Source organism: Lagenorhynchus albirostris, chromosome 9 (assembly GCF_949774975.1).
Source record: "Lagenorhynchus albirostris chromosome 9, mLagAlb1.1, whole genome shotgun sequence".
NCBI lineage: Eukaryota > Metazoa > Chordata > Mammalia > Artiodactyla > Delphinidae > Lagenorhynchus > Lagenorhynchus albirostris.
The window spans coordinates 9,099,555-9,119,172 of NC_083103.1; the positions used below are offsets into that span (position 1 = coordinate 9,099,555).

Below are 19,618 nucleotides of genomic sequence, written 5' to 3' on the forward strand. Positions count from 1 at the left end.
GCCTCGTCCCGCCCCCCCACCTCCCGCGCTTCCTGGCGGCCTCGCGTCCGGCGCCTGTTTGTGCTGCGGCGCTGGGGCCCAGGACGGCCCCGCCACCCCACCCCCGGGAGCCAAGAGCGGTCCCGGGAGAGTCCGAGGCCCCAGCGGGCCCCGGAGCCTGCGGCCCCCGCCCCACAGCGCCCCCTCCAGGCCCTTTCCCCGCGCCCGACAGCGCCCCCGGGGGGTGGCTCGGCTCCCTTGCGCGCGCGCCCCGGGGTGCTTCCCCTTCCCCTCTCTCTGGCCATGGCCCCCGCGGCTTAGACGCCTCCTCCTCCGCCGCCGCCGCTCGGAGCAAGCCGGGGGCCGGATGGACGGGGCCGGGGGGCCCGGTGAGTACGGGGCGGGGCGGGCGGCGTGCCCCTTCCCGGAGCGCCGGCCGGTCGGGCGCTGCCATTGCCCGACGGCTGTTCGGAGCGTCCCCGCGTGCTCCTCGGCTCCGGGGGCTCTGAGCATCCTCCACTGTACCTCAGGTCGCTCTCCCTAGTTACTTGGGTCCTCCAACTGTCATTTCGGACTTCCCCAACGTCATCCTATCTCCCGTGTTACTCTGGGCCCCTCGAAAATTTCCTTACCTCCTGTGTTACTCTGGGCCTCTTTTCCTGGGATTTTGGGTCTTTTTACTTCGAACCCCCACTGTTACCCTGGGACCTTCGCTATGACTCTTCTCTCCACTCATACCCTCTCCTGTCACTCTAGATGTCTTCTTCTCTGAGTCCTCAGGATGACTGTACTGTTGTGTCCCCCCCCACTTTTCTCCGGGTGCTCCCTCTGAGTTTCTCTGCCTTCTCTGGAGAGCTGAGCTTGCTCTGGGCTGGGCCCTGTCGTCCCTCACCAGCACTGCGCTTCAGCCTGTGGTTCCCACGTTCCTCGCCAGTACTCCATTTTTTCCCCGGGTACTCCATGGTACTCCCTGTCTTTGCGGAGGCTGGGACGGCAGCAGGAAGGGAGCTTTGCCAGGTTCCTCGCCTGCCCTGCCACAAGGAGGCCCTTGATCCTTTACTACCCGTCTCCTCCCCTCTGGGAGCGCATCCAAGCCTGGAGCTGCTCGAAGGGTGCAGGTCCTATTGGACAAATGCACAGCTGGGGGCAGAGAGAATCCCCTCAAGCCTTTCCCCAGGTGGTGGGTACATTCTGACTGCTTCTTGCCCCTTTCCCAGGTGAGGGCCCTGCTCAGGAGGCCCTGCAGTCCTTGAGCCGGCGGCTTCAGGTGCAGGAGAAGGAGATGGAGCTGGTAAAGGCAGCCTTGGCAGAAGCTCTTCGCCTGCTGCGGCTGCAGGCGCCTCCCACCTCCCTGCAGGACCCTGGCACACCAGGCCCTACAAGGGACAGGTATGCATGTTGTCAAACCTTCTTCCTCCCCCTTGCTGGGGCCTGCCCCAGGCGCATCGGGCTGATGCACTGGCTCCCCAGCAGCCCTGCAGCTCCCCCGGGACTGCCACCCACACGCAGCCCCTCCTCGGTGAGCCGAGGCACCCAGACAGAGACAGAGGTGGAGACGGAGTCATCACCTGGCCCCCCTGGCCTGATCAACGGGCCCGCGGCCCCGCATGGGGGCGGTGAAGAGCCCGGTGGGACCCAGTCCGAAGGAGGGGGCAGCAGCAGCAGTGGCACTGGCTCGCCCGGCCCCCCAGGGCTCCTCAGGCTGGTGCAGCCCCCACAGCGTACTGACACGTGAGTGTCCTGCGGCAGAGGCTGGGAGGGGAGGGAGGAGTGGGGAGCACGATCCGAGGGAATGACTTTCACCTGCTCACTGTGCTCCGTCCGACCAGGCCCCGGAGAAATTCTTCCTCCTCCTCGTCCCCCTCAGAGCGGCCTCGCCAGAAACTCTCCCGGAAGGCAGCTTCCTCGGCCAACCTGTTGCTGCGGTCAGGGAGCACAGAGAGGTGGGCGAGGCTCCCCTCCCCCCAGCCCGCCCCACCCCAGGCTCAGGTTCTTGACTTTTCACATCCCTCACCTCACTTCCCTGGGTGGAGTGGGGGGACCTCATTGCCCAACAGGAAGAAAGGAACAAGCACTCCTGGGGTGCCTGCCGTGTACCCGGCACTGTGCTAAACCCTCGACCTCCTCCGTCTCATTCAGTCCCCATGACATCCTTGGGGGGGTAGGTGGTCTCATGCTGATCATTGTCCAGGTGAAGAAGCAGGCTCAGAGAGGGTAAGTCATTTGTCTGGGGTCACACAGCTAGAGCCAGGATTCCAACCCCACTCTTCCTGACTCCAGTTCCCCTGCCGTTTCCACCATATCACAACATACCTTCCAAGATTCCAAGAGGGTTTTCCAAAAGCACCCATGATTTTCATGGTGACGGTCCTCAGAGTCTCAGCCTCCTCCCACACCCCAGCGTACCAAGCTTTACTTCTAGAGAGCAAGGGGAAATCCTGGTGGCTGAGCATAGTTGTCTCAGAGTGTGTACAGGCCCCGGGACGCCTGAGTGTTCATTCTAGCCCGATCCTTGGCCTCTCTTTTATTCTTTGAAGAGAGATGGTCACCTTATTATCTAAGGACAGTGATCTCTGGAATTCACCTGTCACTTTCCCCTTGAGAGAGAAGGACTATTCTTGCTTACCTCTCAGATCCCTGAAAGGCAGGGCTGATGTACATTCTGGATTCACTAAAGGCCCATTTTACAGATGGGAAAATGAAGCGGTTAATAGCCAGAGGCCTGGTGGTCTGGAGGAAAGTGTCACCCCACCCTGCCTCTTACAGGCTTACTCAGCCTCTTTAGCCTCAGTCTTCTCATGCCTTAAATGGAGCTAAAAGTCCCCACCTGAGCTCTGAATGCGCACGATGCAAACTGAAATTCTGCAGAGGTGACTGTCATCTCTAGGGTAGCCTCCTTTCTTACGTCCTGCCCCTCCACAATTATGTCTTGGGACCTGACCCCAATCCCTGTGCTTTTCTTCCTTCGCAACAGCCGTGGGGGAAAAGACGCCCTCTCCAGCCCTGGGGGTCCTGGATCTCGGAGGAGCAATTATAATTTAGGTATGTATAGAGGGATCCGGAAGAACTTGGATGATGGGGTTAGGGTTTGGGCTGCAGCCCCAGGAGCTATTTTGGGGGACCTGTGAGGTATGGTGGGTTGAGTTCTGCTCTGGCTTTCCTGGAAGGGAAGCTACAGGGTGGTGATTGACACCCCCTTCTTTTTTTGTAGAAGGCATCTCAGTGAAGATGTTCCTTCGCGGCCGCCCCATTACCATGTACATCCCGTCTGGCATCCGCAGCCTTGAGGAGCTGCCCAGCGGCCCACCCCCGGAGACCCTCAGCCTTGACTGGGTGTATCCTGCCCCTTCCAGTCCCATGGGAACCACCCTTCCCATCCTGGAATGTCCCCCCCCTTGCACCTCCTGGGTCTGCAAGGAGAGTGAGACCTCTGAATCCTCCGCTTCCATCCTCTGCCAGTGGCGCTGCTATAGCCAGAGCTCTGTCTTCCTCTCCTTTTCCTCGTGGTGCCCTTGATCTGACCCTTTCCTTGACCATGATCCCCACTCCAGTTACGGGTACCGGGGTCGTGACTCCCGCTCTAATCTGTTTGTGCTGCGCTCTGGGGAGGTGGTCTACTTTATCGCCTGTGTGGTGGTGCTGTACCGGCCCGGGGGAGGCCCAGGGGGTCCTGGAGGTGGCGGCCAGAGACATTACCGGGGGCACACGGACTGCGTTCGATGGTGAGGGTCCTAGGGCTTGGGAGTGGGCAGCTCTAGGCATGGGGATGGTGGGCTTGGCAGGAAGAGGGTCTGGGTGGGTGTGGAGGAACAGGAGAGGAGAGTGGCCTGGGTGGTCTTGAGAGACCACCGACCCCCTTCCCTAGAGTGTCTCCTCCCCCACTTAGCCTGGCTGTTCACCCTGATGGTGTGCGTGTAGCCTCAGGACAGACAGCCGGAGTGGATAAGGATGGAAAGGTAAGGCCACAGTCAAACGCCAGGCAGACAGGATGAAATTCCAGCCCAGCTGTCCTTCACACCCCTGACCCCTTCTCTTCCACCAGCCCCTGCAGCCTGTGGTTCATGTCTGGGACTCAGAGACGCTGCTGAAGCTGCAGGAGATCGGACTGGGGGCCTTCGAGCGGGGTGTGGGGGCCCTGGCCTTTTCAGTTGCGGTGAGCTGGCCCCGGCGCCTTGAGGCCCCCATCTTCCCTGTCCGGGAACCCCCTCCTTGTACTTCACCAGGAAGCCTCAGAATTCCTGGCCTTCCTAAGCCCCACCCAGCCGGTTCTCCTAAGAGACAGTGGGGCCCCTTCTGCTCTCTCAGCCTGTCGTGCACCCCTGACCTAATTTGGACCATGAATCCTGAGCCCTCCAGGCCTTACTCGGCCCCTCTGATGTGTCCCCCATCTTCAGGATCTGGGTGCTTTCCTCTGTGTGGTGGATGATTCCAACGAGCACATGCTGTCTGTGTGGGACTGCAGCCGGGGAACGAAGCTGGCTGAGATCAAGGTGAGGTGTCCAGGTGGCCTGGTGGGGCGCTGAGGTTGAGGTGCTGGGAGTGGTGGAGTGCAGAGAGCTCCAGACTTCCCCGTACGTGTACCTCCTTTCTGGCCTGGTCCCCTGGAGCAAGCCTCCTAGCCTCTCTGCGGCTGTGAAGTGGGGACCACGGAGGTTCTGACCTCGTGAGGGACACCGTGTTAGGCACTAGTGAGTGACTGCCAGTAGTGCTCTTAGGGGACCAGGGCCTTGGAGGAAGGGTTGTCCTGAGGGTCCTGGGCTGCTGCAGACCAGTTGTCAGGATGCCAGTTGAAGAGAGTCTGGTAGAACGAAGGTGCACAGGGCTTGGAGTGGTTGAATCTAGTATCTTCCCTTCAGAGCACAAATGACTCAGTCCTGGCCGTTGGCTTCAACCCTCGTGACAGCAGCTGCATTGTCACCAGCGGGAAATCCCACGTCCACTTCTGGAACTGGAGTGGTGGAGCAGGGGTTCCTGGGAACGGGACCCTCACCAGGAAACAGGGTGTCTTTGGGGTGAGGTGTGGATGGGTGCAGGGTGGTGGGGGAGGGCAGAGTGGCGATGGAAGTATTGGTCTGAGTACCGTAGACCCTGACGCTACCCAACTCCCAGCTGTCCGGAGACTTGTAGCGTCTTTGACCTCTACTCTCTGCTCGCCTGGCCCCTAGAAATACAAGAAACCCAAGTTTATCCCCTGCTTTGTGCTCCTTCCGGACGGAGACATTCTCACAGGGGACTCCGAGGGGAACATTCTCACCTGGGGGCGGAGCCTCTCAGATTCCAGGACCCCAGGCAGGGGCGGGGCCAAAGGTATGTGATTGGGGGTGGCATCTGGGAAGGCTAGTTCCCCAGACGGTCTGTGAAAACAGAGGAGAGGATTTCCCATCCTTTGCCCTTGAGAATTGATGGTGCTCTGTCCGAGGGTGGGGCCCTCTGGGGGGCTAGTCTCGGAGGGCAGGGGGCAGCGTGGCAGAGGGGGCTGGGGCTTTGGAGTGTGCCAGACCCTGGGTTCAAATCCCAGTTTCGCCCCTAGTTGCCTGGCCCTTAGGAAGTTACCTCACCTCTCGAAGCCTTGGTCGTCCAGTCTGTAAACTGGGGAGAAGCCGAGGACCAGACTAGGCACTCAGCACCCGGCAGTCATTGCTCTATTGTGACGGCCTCGGCTGCTCCCTGCACCCCAAAAGCATGACCCACCCAGGACTTTGCCAACAGAGACCTACGGGATTGTGGCCCAGGCGCACGCTCACGAGGGTTCTATCTTCGCCCTGTGTCTCCGGCGGGACGGGACCGTGCTGAGTGGTGGTGGGCGGGACCGCCGGCTGGTCCAGTGGGGGCCTGGGTTGGTGGCCCTCCAGGAAGCTGAGGTGAGGGCTGGGCTGGGGTCAAGGGAAGGAGAGGGAAGAGGAATGGTCAGCGGGCCCCTGACTTTCTGCCACCACTCTGCAGATTCCTGAACACTTTGGGGCCGTGCGGGCCATTGCAGAGGGGCTTGGCGCTGAGCTGCTGGTGGGAACCACGAAGAACGCATTGCTGAGGGGAGATCTGGACCAGGGCTTCTCCCCTGTAATCCAGGTTGGGGGGGGCGCCAAGGGTTCGAGCGAGCAGGAAGGGAAGGGCTGTTGGGGAGGGGCAGAGGTGACAGCGCACGCTCTGCCGCAGGGTCACACGGATGAGCTCTGGGGGCTCTGCACACATCCCTTCCAGAACCGTTTCCTCACCTGTGGCCATGACCGGCAGCTCTGCCTGTGGGATGGGGAGGGCCATGCGCTGGCCTGGAGCATCGACCTCAAGGTAGAGCTCTGTGTCCCCGGATCCTCAGTGTCACGCCCACCATGACTCCTGTGGCCACCACTCCTTCCCCAACACCCCCTTCCCTTTTGCTCCTAGAGGCAGCCCGTTTGTACTGGTGTGGCTGTACTGGCTGGTAAAATATTCATTCTTCTGTACTGATGCCTCCAGTGCCCCTGAGCACTGCCCTCCCCCAGCCCTTAGACGTCCTCTTGATCCAGCAACTGACGGTTAATCTCCAGCACAGCTGTGGGGTGTCACTTCTGGTTGTTAAGTGTTTTGAGTAGCACCTCTGCTTAGGCTCCGGTGATACCCTGCCTCCATCCCAGGTTTCCTGTCCCTCTCATCCTTGAGAGGAGGGGGCTTTGACATTGTTATCAAGATGACAAGGTATCCATCTTAGTTCCCTCACTAGAAAGGCATCTTCTTGAATTCACCTTTCCCCCCTCCCAGGAGACTGGTCTCTGTGCTGACTTCCACCCCAGTGGGGCAGTTGTGGCCGTAGGACTGAACACAGGGAGGTGAGAGGGAGCCAGGACTCCTGGGAGGGGAAAGCAGGAGGTATGGGAAGGGTTTCTGGTAATGGCGGGGGTGGAGGAGTGTGATCGCTGCCTGCTCAGGAGCCCCAACTGCACCCTCCCTCTTCTCAGTGCTTTTCCCTGCAGCCAGGGTCTCCCCTGCTCTCCTATGGCAGCTGTCATCACACCCTCCCCCATCCATTCTCCCCTCCAAGCAAGCCTGGGAGTGGAGGAGGTGGCAGCTCAGGCTAGAGAAGCAGCGGGGATGGGAGGGGCATAGGGGAGACTAACACAGGGAAGTGACAAGCTTAACAGACTCCACAAGGCCCTGGTAGTTGGGCCCCTGTTCTCCCTTTCAGATGGCATCAGGAGCCCCTCAGCTTTTATCTGCCCATAGCCCCTTCCCACTTCCCAGCATAAGACCGCAATGATAGATAACCTCTCTGTCTACATCACAGCCTTTCTTTTGGTGTCTCTGAGGCTCTCTGACTTGCCAACCCCTACCCTGCTCAGGACAGGTATCCTCACACCCGCTTTCCACCCCCCTCCCTTCTAGGTGGCTAGTTTTGGACACAGAGACCAGAGAGATCGTGTCCGACATCACTGATGGCAATGAGCAGCTCTCAGTGGTCCGGTACAGCCCAGGTGGGAGCCCCCCCCCACCCCGGAACCTAGACTCATCCCTGGCCCTTCCCTCTCTGAGTGACTGTCTTTGTAGATGGGTTGTACCTGGCCATCGGTTCCCATGACAACATGATCTACATCTATAGCGTTTCCAGTGATGGTGCCAAGTCCAGCCGCTTTGGCCGCTGTGTGGTGAGGAAGCTGGGGTGGAGGGCGGGGCATTGCCATAGCAGGTAAACTAATGTCCTTTAGGAGGGTGAGGGGATGGGAAACGGTGGCTACATTGTTAGTCTCTTGACCCTTGCTCCCAGGGTCACTCCAGCTTCATCACTCACCTTGACTGGTCCAAGGATGGGAACTTCATCATGTCCAATTCTGGGGACTATGAGATCCTTTACTGTGAGTGACAGTAGGAGAGGGCATGGGGAGAGGGTAATAGGGGTGGGTTTTATTTATGTGAGGGGGCTCCTGGTTGGGAGGGGATGAAGGAGAAGATGTGGGGGAACTCCAGGTGGAGGGGCAGTCAGACAGGGAGGTGGAGATGGGTTTGAAGTGGAGTCAGAATTATACACATAGGAGAAATGTTGTCATTTGGACAAAAAAACCACACACACAGTTTTGCACCATGTCTTGTTCCCACAAGGCCTTGGGGGAGTTGAAAAATGCACCAAGAAAAGATTGTTTTGGAAAAGTTTCTCAGGACAGGTGTGGAGGGATTATCAAAGGAGGAGGAACTGATGAGAAACAGGACAACTTCAGCTGAGAACTCAGGAAGCACATGGGGCTGGGTGTTGCCCTGGGCTGAGGGCTACCACCCTGACCAGATCACGTGCCACCGCCTCAAGCCAGTCTTTCCAACCCTTCCATGGCATCTTCCCCACTGAGGGCAGGGTGAGAGCTGAGCTGGGTGGGCTCCTTCTCCCCAGGGGACGTGGCTGGAGGCTGTAAGCTGCTGAGGAATCGTTATGAGAGCCGAGACCGGGAGTGGGCCACCTACACCTGCGTGCTGGGCTTCCATGTCTACGGTGAGCAGGGGCCCAGGGCCGCGGAACCCTGTGGGAGAGGTGCGGGGACAAGGTGCAGCCCGTCCCGGGCTCGCAATGCTGGACAGGTGTAGAGGGGTGGGCGTCAAGAAACTGGCAAATCCAGCCCAGGAGGCCCCTCCGGCCGGCCCTGGGGACCGGGAAGGATTGCCTGGAACGCGCGGCCGGTGGGTGGGTGGCCGGGCCGCCTGAGAGCCGGAAATGGTGCCGCTCTGGACCGTGGGTGGCGGCCGGGAGGCTGGGCTGAGGCTGGCCCCTGTGCTAGGCGTGTGGCCTGACGGCTCGGATGGAACCGACATCAACTCCCTGTGCCGCTCCCACAACGAGCGCGTGGTGGCCGTGGCCGACGACTTCTGCAAAGTGCACCTCTTCCAGTACCCGTGCGCCCGCGCCAAGGTAAGGCCTCCCGGGGCCTCCGGGGCCGGGCGGGAGGGGTCCCAGGGCTCCGCGGCCACTGTAGCCCGACCTTCCTTCCTGCCCAGGCGCCGAGCCTCGTGTACGGTGGTCACGGCAGCCACGTGACCAGCGTCCGGTTCACGCACGACGACTCGCACCTCGTCTCGCTGGGCGGCAAGGACGCCAGCATCTTCCAGTGGCGAGTGCTGGGCCCTGGGGGCGCGGGGCCGGCGCCTGCAACGCCCTCTCGAACCCCCTCCCTGTCCCCTGCCTCCTCTCTCGACGTCTGACCGCTGTCCTACGGGACCCACAGGCCCTGCAGCGTGGCCCCGCCCCACCCAAATTCCCCATTACCGGGGCCGACCCTGTCCTCGACTTCGAGACATTCCCAAAAGCGCCTTTCCCTGGAGGGGGCGAACGGCACCCCTGCACACACTGTATAGACCCGCTGGCTGAGCCGGGCAGCCCCAGCCGGGGCCCTGACTCCCGCTGCCTGCTGAGGGGCAATAAACCAAAAGCAAAGTCGCCTCCCGGTCCTTTTGTGGGGTGCGGCTGGGCGCCTAGGGCCTTTGTGGGGATGGGGAGCAAGGAAAAGGGGAATGCGGAAAGGGTGAGGGAGCGTCGACCTTTCATGCAAATAACGGGCAAAGCCGCTTGCAAATAACTCCGAGAAGTGCAAAGGGCGCTTCGAGTCTTTCGCGGCCGCATGCGGAGCTGCAGCACTCCGGGGCGAGGAAAGAGTTAAGCCCAACTCCTCTCCCCGCCCTCGGGGGAGGGGCCGAGCCGCAACGGAAATAACCGAGCGCCAGGCCGCGGTTGGCCGTGGGGAGCCGAACTTCTTCCGGAAGTAGCCGAGCTTTGAGGTCTAGTTCTCCGACCGGAGCCGAGCGCTGGGCCTTGTTCTGCGGATCCGCCGAAGGTGTTCCGGAAGGAGGCGAACCCCGAGGCGGGCAGGGCAAGCCTTCGCGGCGGCCCTCCGAGTCCAACGTCTGGCGGGGCTCGGCGAGCGCGGGGGGAGCAGCAGCCTGGCTCCGGTCCGGCGGGAGCCGAGCTCCTTCCGGAAGAAGCCGAGCGGGCCGGCGCCGGCCTCGGCGTCCCGGGCTAGAGGCGGTAGAGGCGGCGGCGACAGCGCGGGCCGGGATGAACCGCGACGGCTGAGGCGGCGGAGGTGCCGGCTGCGCGGGCCCGACTGAGACTTCTGTGAAGCACTAGCCCCGCGCTCCGGGCTTCGCTTCGAGCCCTGCCCCAGTGAGCCTCCCGGACCCCTTTGTGCGGCCGGAGGCGGCGGCGGGAACGGCCATGGCGGCCAACATGTACCGAGTGGGGGGTAAGTACCGGGCGTAGGGGCTGCGGGGCCCGGGGCGGGAGAGGCTGGGGGCCAGGATCGGAGAGGCTTGGCACCCAGTGGCGCGGGGAGCCGCGTTTGGGGCGGCATGGTCCAGAACGCGGACCGGAACCGGAACCGGGAGGGAGGGGAGGGAGGGCGCGGGGATCGCGACTCGACTGAGCACCGAGACTCCCGGAGAGGCTTCGGGCGGCCCGACGGCACTCGCGGGGCTGAGTCTGGGGTCGCCGGTGTCGCGGAGTGGGCTTGGGAAAGTGGTTCTGAAGGAATTGACAGGGCAGGCAGGGGACGGGGAGGGCCGGGGCGACCGCTTTGCCACCTGCGGGGGAGCCGTTGGGAGGTTTCCTCTTCCCAGGCGTTATTGTGCGCCTCGGTTCGCAAAGGTGGGGGCCCTGCGCAGGAGTGAACAATTAGTCGCTTGGCCCAGACTGGGATGCAACTCCGTCGCTGAGTGGTGGGGACTGCTGGGGAACCCCCTGCTTCTTGTCTCCCCCTGAAGGCTCACTTTTGAGTGAAGGATCTGATTTTAGAACTAAGTGATAAGGGGTGGAGGGTGGGGCATCCTTTCCTTATTTTCTGTTAGTTTCTCCACTTCCACATTTAAGCGTCCTCTCTACCTCGACCCTTATCTCCTTTTGGTCTACTCGGGCCTGCTTTCGCTCCTCCCACCCTGGTGCTCGGCTCTCCCATCTACTCCTCTGATCTTGCCGGTTCTTCCCCACCCCCTCCTACAGATTACGTCTATTTTGAGAACTCCTCCAGCAATCCTTACCTGGTTAGAAGGATTGAAGAGCTCAACAAGGTGAGTGGAGCAGAGTCCCGCCACCTCGCCACCAACCCCCCCCCCCCCCGCAACCTCCTCTTTCTTCTGAGGTCTCTAACTTCAGGTGAATGAGAGAGAGAGAGAGAGAGAGAGAGAGAGAGAGAGAGAGAGAGAGAGAGAGAGAGGGAGAGAGAAAACACAAACCCTATCCTAAGTACCCATTCATATTCATTCATTCATTTATTCATTCATTTCACACATTCAGGAAAGGCTATTGAGAGCTTAGTGGGAACTTTGCTATTCTGTTTCTTGGGGGCCAAGGAAAGGGATTTGGAAGTCTGTCCTTAAATGTAAATCTCTTGATTCATAATTTCTTGGGCTTTTCTTACATCCTTTAGACTTGCTCACTGTTGTTAGTCTCTTTATGCATTTCCACTTTCAAATGACTACTTTTCACCACCATTTTTTCTCTCCTTAGACTGCAAATGGAAATGTGGAGGCAAAGGTTGTGTGCCTTTTCCGGCGAAGGGACATTTCTAGTAGCCTCAACAGCCTGGCTGATAGTAATGCCAGTAAGTGTCTTTGTACCCCACCCCCGGCCCCCCGTCTCCCCCTGCCCATGATCTGAAGCCTGCGCATGTCTCTGCAGGTGTTTCTCTTGGTAGCATGCCCAAGGCAGGGGTGTGAGTTTGGGGGTGGTAAATGCCTGGTCTGCAGAGGGAGGCCTGTTTTTACACGTTGGGTTGGAAGCAGGGTGGAGAGGCCATGATAAGGAAAGCCAGAATTTGGCTTGTGTGTGAGCGTGTATTTACGAGATGATAGTATTTAAATAAGGGATGAGGAGGAGCTTTAGAGAAGCAGGACTCTTGGGGGACAGTTTTGGTTATGTTGGGACAATGGGTGGTGACTGTGAAGGTCAGGTGAAGAGGAAGACATCGTACTTAGAAGCCTGTGTAACAGGGAAGCAGGTTTTTTTGTGTGTGTGTGTGTGGTCATGAGGTGGTAAGGATACATGGGTGGGAGGGAATAAATAGGAAGCCAGGAGTTTTCTTGCACTTTTCCTCTTTCTCACCTATCCTGACTTCCCCTTTACTCCACTTTACATCTTTCCCTTTTCTTTTTGCCCTATCCTACGTCTCTTTATGCTTTCATCATCTTTTCAGATACATATTCTTCCATTTCCCTTAGTTTCTTTTTCTTTTTTCTGCTTTGGCTTTCTTTTCCCTTCCTCTTGTTTTTCCTAAATTATTTTTCTCATTTTAGGCTTTTTTGGGCCTTGGACATGAAGGGGTTAATGAGGACCTGGGCCTACCAAGTTCTCCGGCCCTTTGGGGTTTCCAGTCCCTTCTGGCAGGGGCTGACCTTGGCCTTGTCCAATCAGAAAGGGTGTGGGGGGTGTGGTCCCCCTTGCCTTAGGGCAGGGTTTCCGGAGCACGCAGGCGAGGGGGTGGAGCCTACCGCACCGCACACCCCCCTTTCTCCCTGAGGCTGGGAACAATGCACCAATGAGCCTGGACCTGTGGCTCCTTTGCCCCCTCCCTGTTTGGTTGGCACCCAGCCAAATTAACCCTTTCCACCAAGGTTTCAGGGCAAGTTGCAGCTCCTTGGGGAGGAAGGTGTTGGCACTGGCTTGAAAGGTACTGTCCTTGAAAGCCCCACAACAAACGATTGTTAGCCAAGTAGAAAACAAGGGATAGTTAGGGTCGCACGTGACATTTAAGAGCAAAGTCTCCTGAAATTTGCAAAGAGGAACTGGTAAACACACTCCTGTGTGGGGCTTTTACTCATTTATTTAATTTGGATTTCTGGACCCCAGGCTAGTTTAGCAAGAGACAGGTGGGATCTTCTTGCTGGGTCTCATGTGAGCAGATTTGTGCTGTATGAGTGGTGTCTGAGCCGTGGCACCTGGGTCTGTGATGTATTTCTGTGGCAGTCTTTGTACTCTCAGCAGCTCTTCCCTAAAGAGTGATGGAGAGTTGGGAGTATTTGTAAGGGGGGTGGGGGTGGGGAAGCTAAGAGGGAAAGCTGGTGGTGTGAGAGGCAGGTACCTAGGGAATGTGAGAAAAACAAGTGAGACAGGAAATATTTTCCCTGGGTTAGAGCTTCTAAGGTGGCTTCTTTCTGAATTAGTTTCTGACTCGGCGTCTTCCTCCTAAATCTCCCAGGGGAGTTTGAGGAGGAATCAAAGCAGCCAGGGGTGTCGGAACAGCAGCGACATCAACTGAAGCACCGGGAGCTTTTTCTTTCTCGGCAATTCGAATCGTTACCAGCCACCCACATAAGGTATGGAACAATCAGGGCCACTGTGGCCTGCATGCACTTATTTAGAAGGTGGAAAGGAGAGACTAGTGTATTGGAGCTGCTGTACAGAGGAAATGAGGAACTCACCCAGGGTTTTCTGACCTCTCTCCTGTAGGGGGAAATGCAGTGTGACCCTCTTGAATGAGACAGATATCTTGAGCCAGTACCTGGAAAAGGAGGTGAGAAAGAGGTGTCGGGAGAAGAGGGAGGGAAGTAGGTATTGCCCCGAAAGGCAAGAAGAAAGTCTGACTGGGATGAGGTACAGGTTGACGGGCTGCCTGTCTTGGGAACTCTGGATACACCCCACTGCCCCCTGCCTATGAGGACTGCTGCCCTGCTTACCTTCTCTCTTTCCATCTCCAGGACTGCTTTTTTTACTCACTGGTGTTTGATCCTGTGCAGAAGACACTTCTAGCTGATCAGGGGGAGATTCGAGTTGGTTGCAAATACCAAGCTGAGATCCCAGATCGCCTGGCAGAGGGTATGCAGCAGGGGACACCATATCATGGCTGCGGGGTTGTGTAACATCAGAGTCTCTGAATGGTGTGCCCTGGCGTTGTGTGGTGCACAGTCTGCCTGGCTCTGTGTTGTGAACGTAGCAGAATGGGACCTTAGGAACCGGAAAGGGGCAAATGGGCACATTGGGAAGAGAAGTCTGAGAGTTGAGGTGGCTGACAGAATCCAAGGAGGAGACGAGGTGTTACTTTGTCAAGACATCTATTATCCTCCCCGATGATACCATTTCCCCATTCCCCAGGAGAATCTGATAATCGGAACCAACAGAAGATGGAGCTGAAAGTCTGGGATCCAGACAACCCTCTCACAGACCGGCAGATTGATCAGTTTCTCGTGGTGGCCCGGTGAGGGGTGGGTGGATGGGGCAGATGGGCTGGGGGTGGTGTGGACATAGTTCTGATTCATGTTCGTAGAGATGGACTTTATTTATTTTTGGCCTGGGTGTTGTCCTTTTTTCTCATCTGGCTTGGTTCCTCAGCCCACTCGCGCTTTCTGCTTTCCCTGACTCCTCACTCTCTCCCTCAGAGCTGTGGGGACCTTCGCGAGAGCCCTAGATTGCAGCAGCTCCATTCGGCAGCCAAGCTTGCACATGAGTGCCGCCGCCGCTTCCCGAGATATCACCCTGGTGAGCAAGAAGTTGGTGGGTAGTTGGGTAGGCTGGACTTTGTGGGGACCTGCAGAGCCTTGGGACTCTGCAGGGAGGAGGGTATCTCTGAGGGAGTGGGAGTATTTAAAGAGCAACAGAGGAGTGGTGCTGAGGGTTTCAGGTCATCAGCATTGTTTCCCACCTTTCCTGTAGTTTCACGCCATGGATACATTGCAAAGGAACGGCTACGACCTGGCTAAGGCCATGTCGACCCTGGTGCCCCAAGGGGGCCCGGTGCTGTGTCGGGATGAGATGGAGGAATGGTCAGCCTCAGAGGCCATGCTATTTGAGGAGGCCCTGGAGAAGTACGGGAAGGATTTCAATGATATTCGCCAGGACTTTGTAAGTGGATGGGACTAGGAGGAGAGGTGGAAGAGGTGACAGGTGAGGGAACCAGGACCAGGGGCCAGATAGCAGCTCATCCTTCTTCCTTGTGCCTCCTCAGCTACCCTGGAAGTCACTGGCCAGCATAGTTCAATTTTATTACATGTGGAAAACCACAGACCGATACATTCAGCAGGTGAGGTCTGGGCTGGGGAGGCTGGACCAGAGGCCTCCTGCTCACCTCTGCCTTTGAAGTTGGTGACATCCTCCCTGCTGAGATGCTCTGATCCTTTTTACTTTTTCTCCTTCCTGCAGAAAAGATTGAAAGCTGCTGAAGCAGACAGCAAACTAAAACAAGTCTACATCCCCACCTAGTAAGTGCGACGGATAGGGGAGACGGGCATGTTTCCCTTCTCAGCCCCTAACCTGTGCTTTCCTAAGTGGTTGGGGGGTGGGTCGGAGACGCTGTCAAATTACAGAGACAAAGTGGAAGTGGATTCTTTTCCTTGACCAGTTCCTGGTTTCTCCTCCATTAGCACCAAACCAAACCCTAACCAGATCATCTCTGTGGGCTCAAAACCTGGCATGAATGGGGCTGGATTCCAGAAGGGCCTGACTTGTGAGAGTTGCCACAGTGAGTTCCAGGAAGGGATAGGGATGCGGGGGGTGAGCCGGGTGTTTTTTCTGGCCCAGCAACCTGAGAGGCTCAGGTAGCCTCCGGACCATTCCCTCCTCTCCATGTTCCTGCAGCCACACAGTCTGCCCAGTGGTATGCCTGGGGCCCACCCAACATGCAGTGCCGCCTCTGTGCTTCCTGTTGGATCTACTGGAAGAAGTACGGGGGACTGAAGACCCCAACCCAGCTTGAGGGGGCTGCTCGGGGCACCACAGTAAGGATGGACGATGAGGGACAGGTTGGGGAGAGCAGTAAGCTAATTGATATGAGCTTTAAGTGAAGGCCAGAACACCCAGCTCCAGTAAGGTTATGGCTTGACTGGGGTGGGGGTGGGGTGGTACTGGACAGTGGTTGGGGAGCCAGGCAGGTCAGGATGGCAGCAAAGAGATCAGGCAGGAATAAAAGACCCTCCATCAAGAATGGAAGAAGGGAGCCTTGGCGACTGACTGTGTTCTCCCCTTTTCCTATGTCCTTCTTCCAGGAGCCACACTCGAGGGGTCATTTATCCAGACCCGAAGCCCAAAGTCTCTCCCCCTATACGACCAGCGCCAACCGGGCCAAGCTGCTGGCTAAGAACAGGCAAACATTCCTGCTGCAGACCACGAAGCTGACCCGTCTTGCCAGACGCATGTGCAGGGACCTGTTACAACCGAGGAGGGCTGCCCGACGACCTTATGCCCCCATCAATGCCAATGCCATCAAGGCAGAGTGTAAGGGCAGGAGTGCTGGGGCTGGTGGCAGGTTCGGGGTTGCTCTGGCCAGAGACCAGTGTTTCTCTGGGTGTTTAAGGACAGTAGTAGGGATAGTAGGCCACAAGGATTTGTTACGAGGTTAGGCATGGTTCCTGGCCCCAGAGGAGGCCTGAATAGTGAAGCGCCTTCAAAAGCGTTCATCTTTGTTCTCCAGGCTCCATTCGACTCCCTAAGGCCGCCAAGACTCCACTGAAGATTCACCCTTTGGTGCGGCTCCCCCTGGCAACTATTGTCAAAGATCTGGGTAAGGGTGGGTATAGGATGGGGAACCTTTAGGGTGGTGTCTGGCTCCCGGTCCTTTTATCATCAAGATCCTTCTCTTCCCCTGCTTTTTTCTTTCCCACTGAGTCCAAAAAGGTTTAGTCTAACAGACTGTACTTTTGTAGGTTAAAAATGTTACTTTTCACATGCTATCCAGTATAACTATATATTGATTGATAAGATCATACTCATGTGTGACTTTTGAAATACTGGTGATTACTCTCCAGACCCCTCCCCCGTCACTGCTTTTGGGGATGCATACAGAAGAGGAAGTGTGAACGTCCTCTAAGGTTTCCTTTCTTTTTTTTCCCTGACAGTGGCCCAGGCACCTCTGAAACCAAAAACACCTCGGGGTACCAAGACGCCGATCAACAGAAACCAGCTGACCCAGAACCGGGGACTGGGGGGCATCATGGTGAAACGGGCCTATGAGACTGTGAGTTGACAGACTGGAGTGGGCCGAGTTGGGTGGGCTTTTGTATCTGATAGGTGTCTGAGAGTCTCCTCTCTCATTGTGCTGCCCCATTCTTTTCCAGATGGCAGGAGTCCCCTTCTCTGCCAATGGAAGGCCTCTGGCCTCAGGGATTCGCTCAAGCTCACAGCCAGCAGCCAAGCGTCAGAAACTAAACCCAGCTGATGCACCCAATCCTGTGGTGTTTGTGGCCACAAAAGATACCAGGTAGGGAGCCCTCCATGGGAGGGGCTGAGAGGTTGACAACCTAGATTGGTGGATATGGGAAAGGAAGTAGGAAGGAGTATCTGAGCAAGACCAGCTCCACGAAGACTGGGTGCAGGGTGGGTGGGGATGTTAGGAAGGAATGGGCTGGAAGGTGGAATTGTAGTGGAATGTGGGGTTTCATCTTGAAGGTCTTTGCCTTTTTTATTGCCCCCTTCTCTTCTTGGCCAGAGCCCTGCGGAAGGCTCTGACCCACCTGGAAATGCGGCGAGCTGCCCGCCGGCCCAACTTGCCCCTGAAGGTGAAGCCACCACTGATTGCAGTGCGGCCCCCAGTCCCTCTTCCTCCATCCTCACATCCTGCCAGCACCAGTGAGCCCATTGTCCTGGAAGATTGAGCATCTGTGGGGAAGGGAGGTGGGCTGAAAGCTAGAGGGTGGGTGCACAGGGCACCTAGCCTCCCTTCCCTTTAGTATCAAAGGGAATGAGGAGTGAAGGAGGGAGGGAGCAAGTGAGCGTGTCCTTGGAGGGGTTGGACGCCCTCTGGTGTTAGCACTTGGAGGCTTGTCCCCTTCCAGTGCTTCTCTGTGCCTGGTGGTGGAGGGCAGACTGCAGGAACTGGCCCATTGTGGGAACCTAGCCTGTTTTGGGGGGTAGGACCCACAGTTGTCTTGGACAGTTTTGGGGGGAGGGTTTTTAAATTTTTTAAAAATTTTGCCTCCCTTTGTGAAAGGGGATGGGGGAGGGGAAGAGTAAACAGATATCAGGTGGTGGTATCTGGTTGGGGGTGGGGGGCGTGCACTGCCATGACTGCCATGTCTTTTTTTTTTTTTTTTTTCTCCTAATTGAGGGTTTCTCTTCCTGTCCGGTGTCCGGACTTTCCTAATTGGAGTTTGAGGTCCCATAACCCCAGCCTATGCTCGCTCTTTCCTTCCCTCCCCTTGTCCCCTCTGCCTTTTGTACGCCAGTTCTCAGAAATAAAGACCTTTTGTCTGTTTTTTTAACCTCGGATTCTGTAATTGGTTCTTATAGTAACAAATAAAAAGCTGTTTTCTTCAGCTCCTCCTGGCTCAGCTATTCTCTGCCGTGTGCATGCGTGTGTGTGTGTGTGTGTGTGTGTGAGTGTGAAGGTGCTTCTTTATTTCCTAACTCTTAATCCCCTTTCCTTTTTTTTTTTTTTGCGATACGCGGGCCTCTCACTGTTGTGGCCTCTCCCCTTGCGGAGCACAGGCTCCGGACGCGCAGGCTCAGCGGCCGTGGCTCACGGGCCCAGCCGCTCTGCGGCATGTGGGATCTTCCCAGACCGGGGCACGAACCTGCGTTCCCTGCATCGGCAGGCGGACTCTCAACCACTGCGCCACCAGGGAAGCCCTCCCCTCTCCTTTTTACTTAGAGGATTCTGGGAGTTGTTAGAGGTCAGAGCAGGATGTAGACCACTTTGGGGTGTACTGTAGGATCATATCACCTAGGTCTGTGGTGTATTTGCACAGACTGCTGCTTCAAGGATCCCCAAGGGCAGCCTCAGCAACTGCCTTGATATTGGGGCCCACTCTAGTGCTGTTTCCTCCCTTTTTAAGTTTGGGAGACAGATTAGACATTTGAGCTGGTCCCAACAAGAGGAGCACCTTAGGAGAGAGAACGAGAAGTTACGCCTACTGTGTGCTCCTTGAGCACTTTCTTTAGAGATGGGGAAAAGCCTCAGCAGTTGTGACTTGCTCAAGGTTAGATCCTGAGATGTCTGCCTCAGGTCCGCTGCTCTTTCCACAGCCGGAAGCTGTGGAAAGCTGTGCGTTGATCAAACACAGCAGGAGCTGCTTAGCCCAGCTGATAGGCCCCTCCATCTCATGGTCCTTGTCCCTGGGGCCTCCCTAGCTCTCTTCCTCCCTCCCTGGCCTGAGCCAACACCTTGGTAGTGTAGGGAGGAACTGACCACTATAACATTCTAGGGGGAAGCAGCACCCTCCAGTGTCTTCACTCAGCTGCCACCATAGCAGGTTCTGCTAAATGCCTTTAAGTGGGCCGGTGGCTCTGGCTTCTGGTGGGTGCACTCCACGCAGCCCGCTTACGCGGAAGAGAGGCGATCTGGCTGTAGCCCGTGGAGTGCGGAAGGTGCCCGGTGGGGGCAGAGCTCCCCAACCAGGGTTAGGGAGAGGTTGCAGAACTCCCATTCTGGGAGAGGACCGACGGCAGAGGGAGAGGGTAACAGCCCTGAGGAGGTTGGGAGTCTAGGGACAGTGCGGGCTTTGTGGAGGATCCGCCTTTATTCACTAGGTAAATATGGGGTTGAGGATACAGTCTCTACTGCCCCTTGAAGGAGGACACAGCCTGCTCTCGACCACCCAGCAGGGAAACCGCCTGCCGTCAAGCAGTGGGCCCGGCAAGAAACCCGGCGCACGCTGTGGCTGCCTTATGAATATTCATGACCTTTGGGCCAATCAACGTCTGAACAGCTCAGAGCACGCCAATCGGCTTACCGCATGCAGATAAGCATCGTAGATGGTATTCCGAAAGCTG

General features: G+C 57.4%; 2 protein-coding genes and 1 long non-coding RNA gene across 12 annotated transcripts; 2 read left to right on the top strand and 1 right to left on the bottom strand.

The window, feature by feature from the left end:
• Window positions 1–32: 32 nt before the first annotated feature.
• On the top strand, window positions 33–9,370 carry EML3 (EMAP like 3). Of its 8 annotated transcripts, none has more exons than XM_060158939.1 (22): window positions 34–368; window positions 1,197–1,368; window positions 1,450–1,710; window positions 1,809–1,922; window positions 2,954–3,021; window positions 3,191–3,314; window positions 3,531–3,701; window positions 3,866–3,935; window positions 4,022–4,132; window positions 4,374–4,469; window positions 4,836–4,991; window positions 5,145–5,286; window positions 5,689–5,840; window positions 5,923–6,039; window positions 6,136–6,267; window positions 6,718–6,785; window positions 7,339–7,427; window positions 7,501–7,598; window positions 7,718–7,805; window positions 8,333–8,431; window positions 8,715–8,845; window positions 8,932–9,370. In XM_060158939.1, the coding sequence occupies exons 1-22, from the start codon at window positions 347–349 to the stop codon at window positions 9,133–9,135; spliced, it is 2,685 nt and encodes an 894-aa protein (XP_060014922.1). In that variant the 5' UTR covers window positions 34–346; the 3' UTR covers window positions 9,136–9,370. The 8 variants fall into 8 exon arrangements, with proteins under 8 accessions (XP_060014924.1, XP_060014922.1, XP_060014923.1 ...); XM_060158940.1 differs by having other exon boundaries at window positions 1,453–1,710; XM_060158937.1 differs by having other exon boundaries at window positions 35–368; window positions 5,923–6,048.
• A 275-nt stretch (window positions 9,371–9,645) lies between these two features.
• Window positions 9,646–18,108, top strand: MTA2 (metastasis associated 1 family member 2). 3 transcript variants are annotated; one of them, XM_060158952.1, is made up of 18 exons: window positions 9,651–10,172; window positions 10,925–10,992; window positions 11,432–11,525; window positions 13,119–13,236; window positions 13,370–13,433; window positions 13,657–13,735; window positions 14,012–14,114; window positions 14,296–14,395; window positions 14,570–14,758; window positions 14,862–14,936; window positions 15,056–15,114; window positions 15,277–15,374; window positions 15,491–15,630; window positions 15,898–16,126; window positions 16,323–16,412; window positions 16,747–16,865; window positions 16,966–17,108; window positions 17,337–18,108. In XM_060158952.1, exons 1-18 carry the CDS (start codon window positions 10,145–10,147, stop codon window positions 17,500–17,502), a joined length of 1,962 nt encoding a protein of 653 aa, XP_060014935.1. In that variant the 5' UTR covers window positions 9,651–10,144; the 3' UTR covers window positions 17,503–18,108. The 3 variants fall into 3 exon arrangements, with proteins under 3 accessions (XP_060014937.1, XP_060014935.1, XP_060014934.1); XM_060158951.1 differs by having other exon boundaries at window positions 9,652–10,172; window positions 13,618–13,735; XM_060158954.1 differs by lacking the exon at window positions 16,323–16,412 and having other exon boundaries at window positions 9,646–10,172; window positions 13,618–13,735.
• LOC132525735 (uncharacterized) lies at window positions 12,738–13,812 on the bottom strand. The gene is made up of 3 exons (XR_009542345.1): window positions 13,597–13,812; window positions 13,342–13,421; window positions 12,738–12,911 (listed from the first exon to the last, which is right to left on the bottom strand). It is a non-coding gene; the product is annotated as an uncharacterized LOC132525735 (long non-coding RNA).
• Window positions 18,109–19,618: the final 1,510 nt, after the last annotated feature.

Bases quoted from the DNA above. Each gene is read 5' to 3' on its own strand.
- MTA2 (XM_060158951.1), top strand. From the start codon at position 10,145: ATGGCGGCCAACATGTACCGAGTGGGGG. The intron at 14,937-15,055 runs GTGAGGTCTGGG...TCCTTCCTGCAG, and splicing joins CAGACCGATACATTCAGCAG to AAAAGATTGAAAGCTGCTGA. The intron at 15,631-15,897 runs GTAAGGATGGAC...TCCTTCTTCCAG, and splicing joins GGGCTGCTCGGGGCACCACA to GAGCCACACTCGAGGGGTCA.
- EML3 (XM_060158937.1), top strand. From the start codon at position 347: ATGGACGGGGCCGGGGGGCCCG. The intron at 6,268-6,717 runs GTAGAGCTCTGT...CCCCCCTCCCAG, and splicing joins CCTGGAGCATCGACCTCAAG to GAGACTGGTCTCTGTGCTGA. The intron at 8,846-8,931 runs GTAAGGCCTCCC...CTTCCTGCCCAG, and splicing joins ACCCGTGCGCCCGCGCCAAG to GCGCCGAGCCTCGTGTACGG.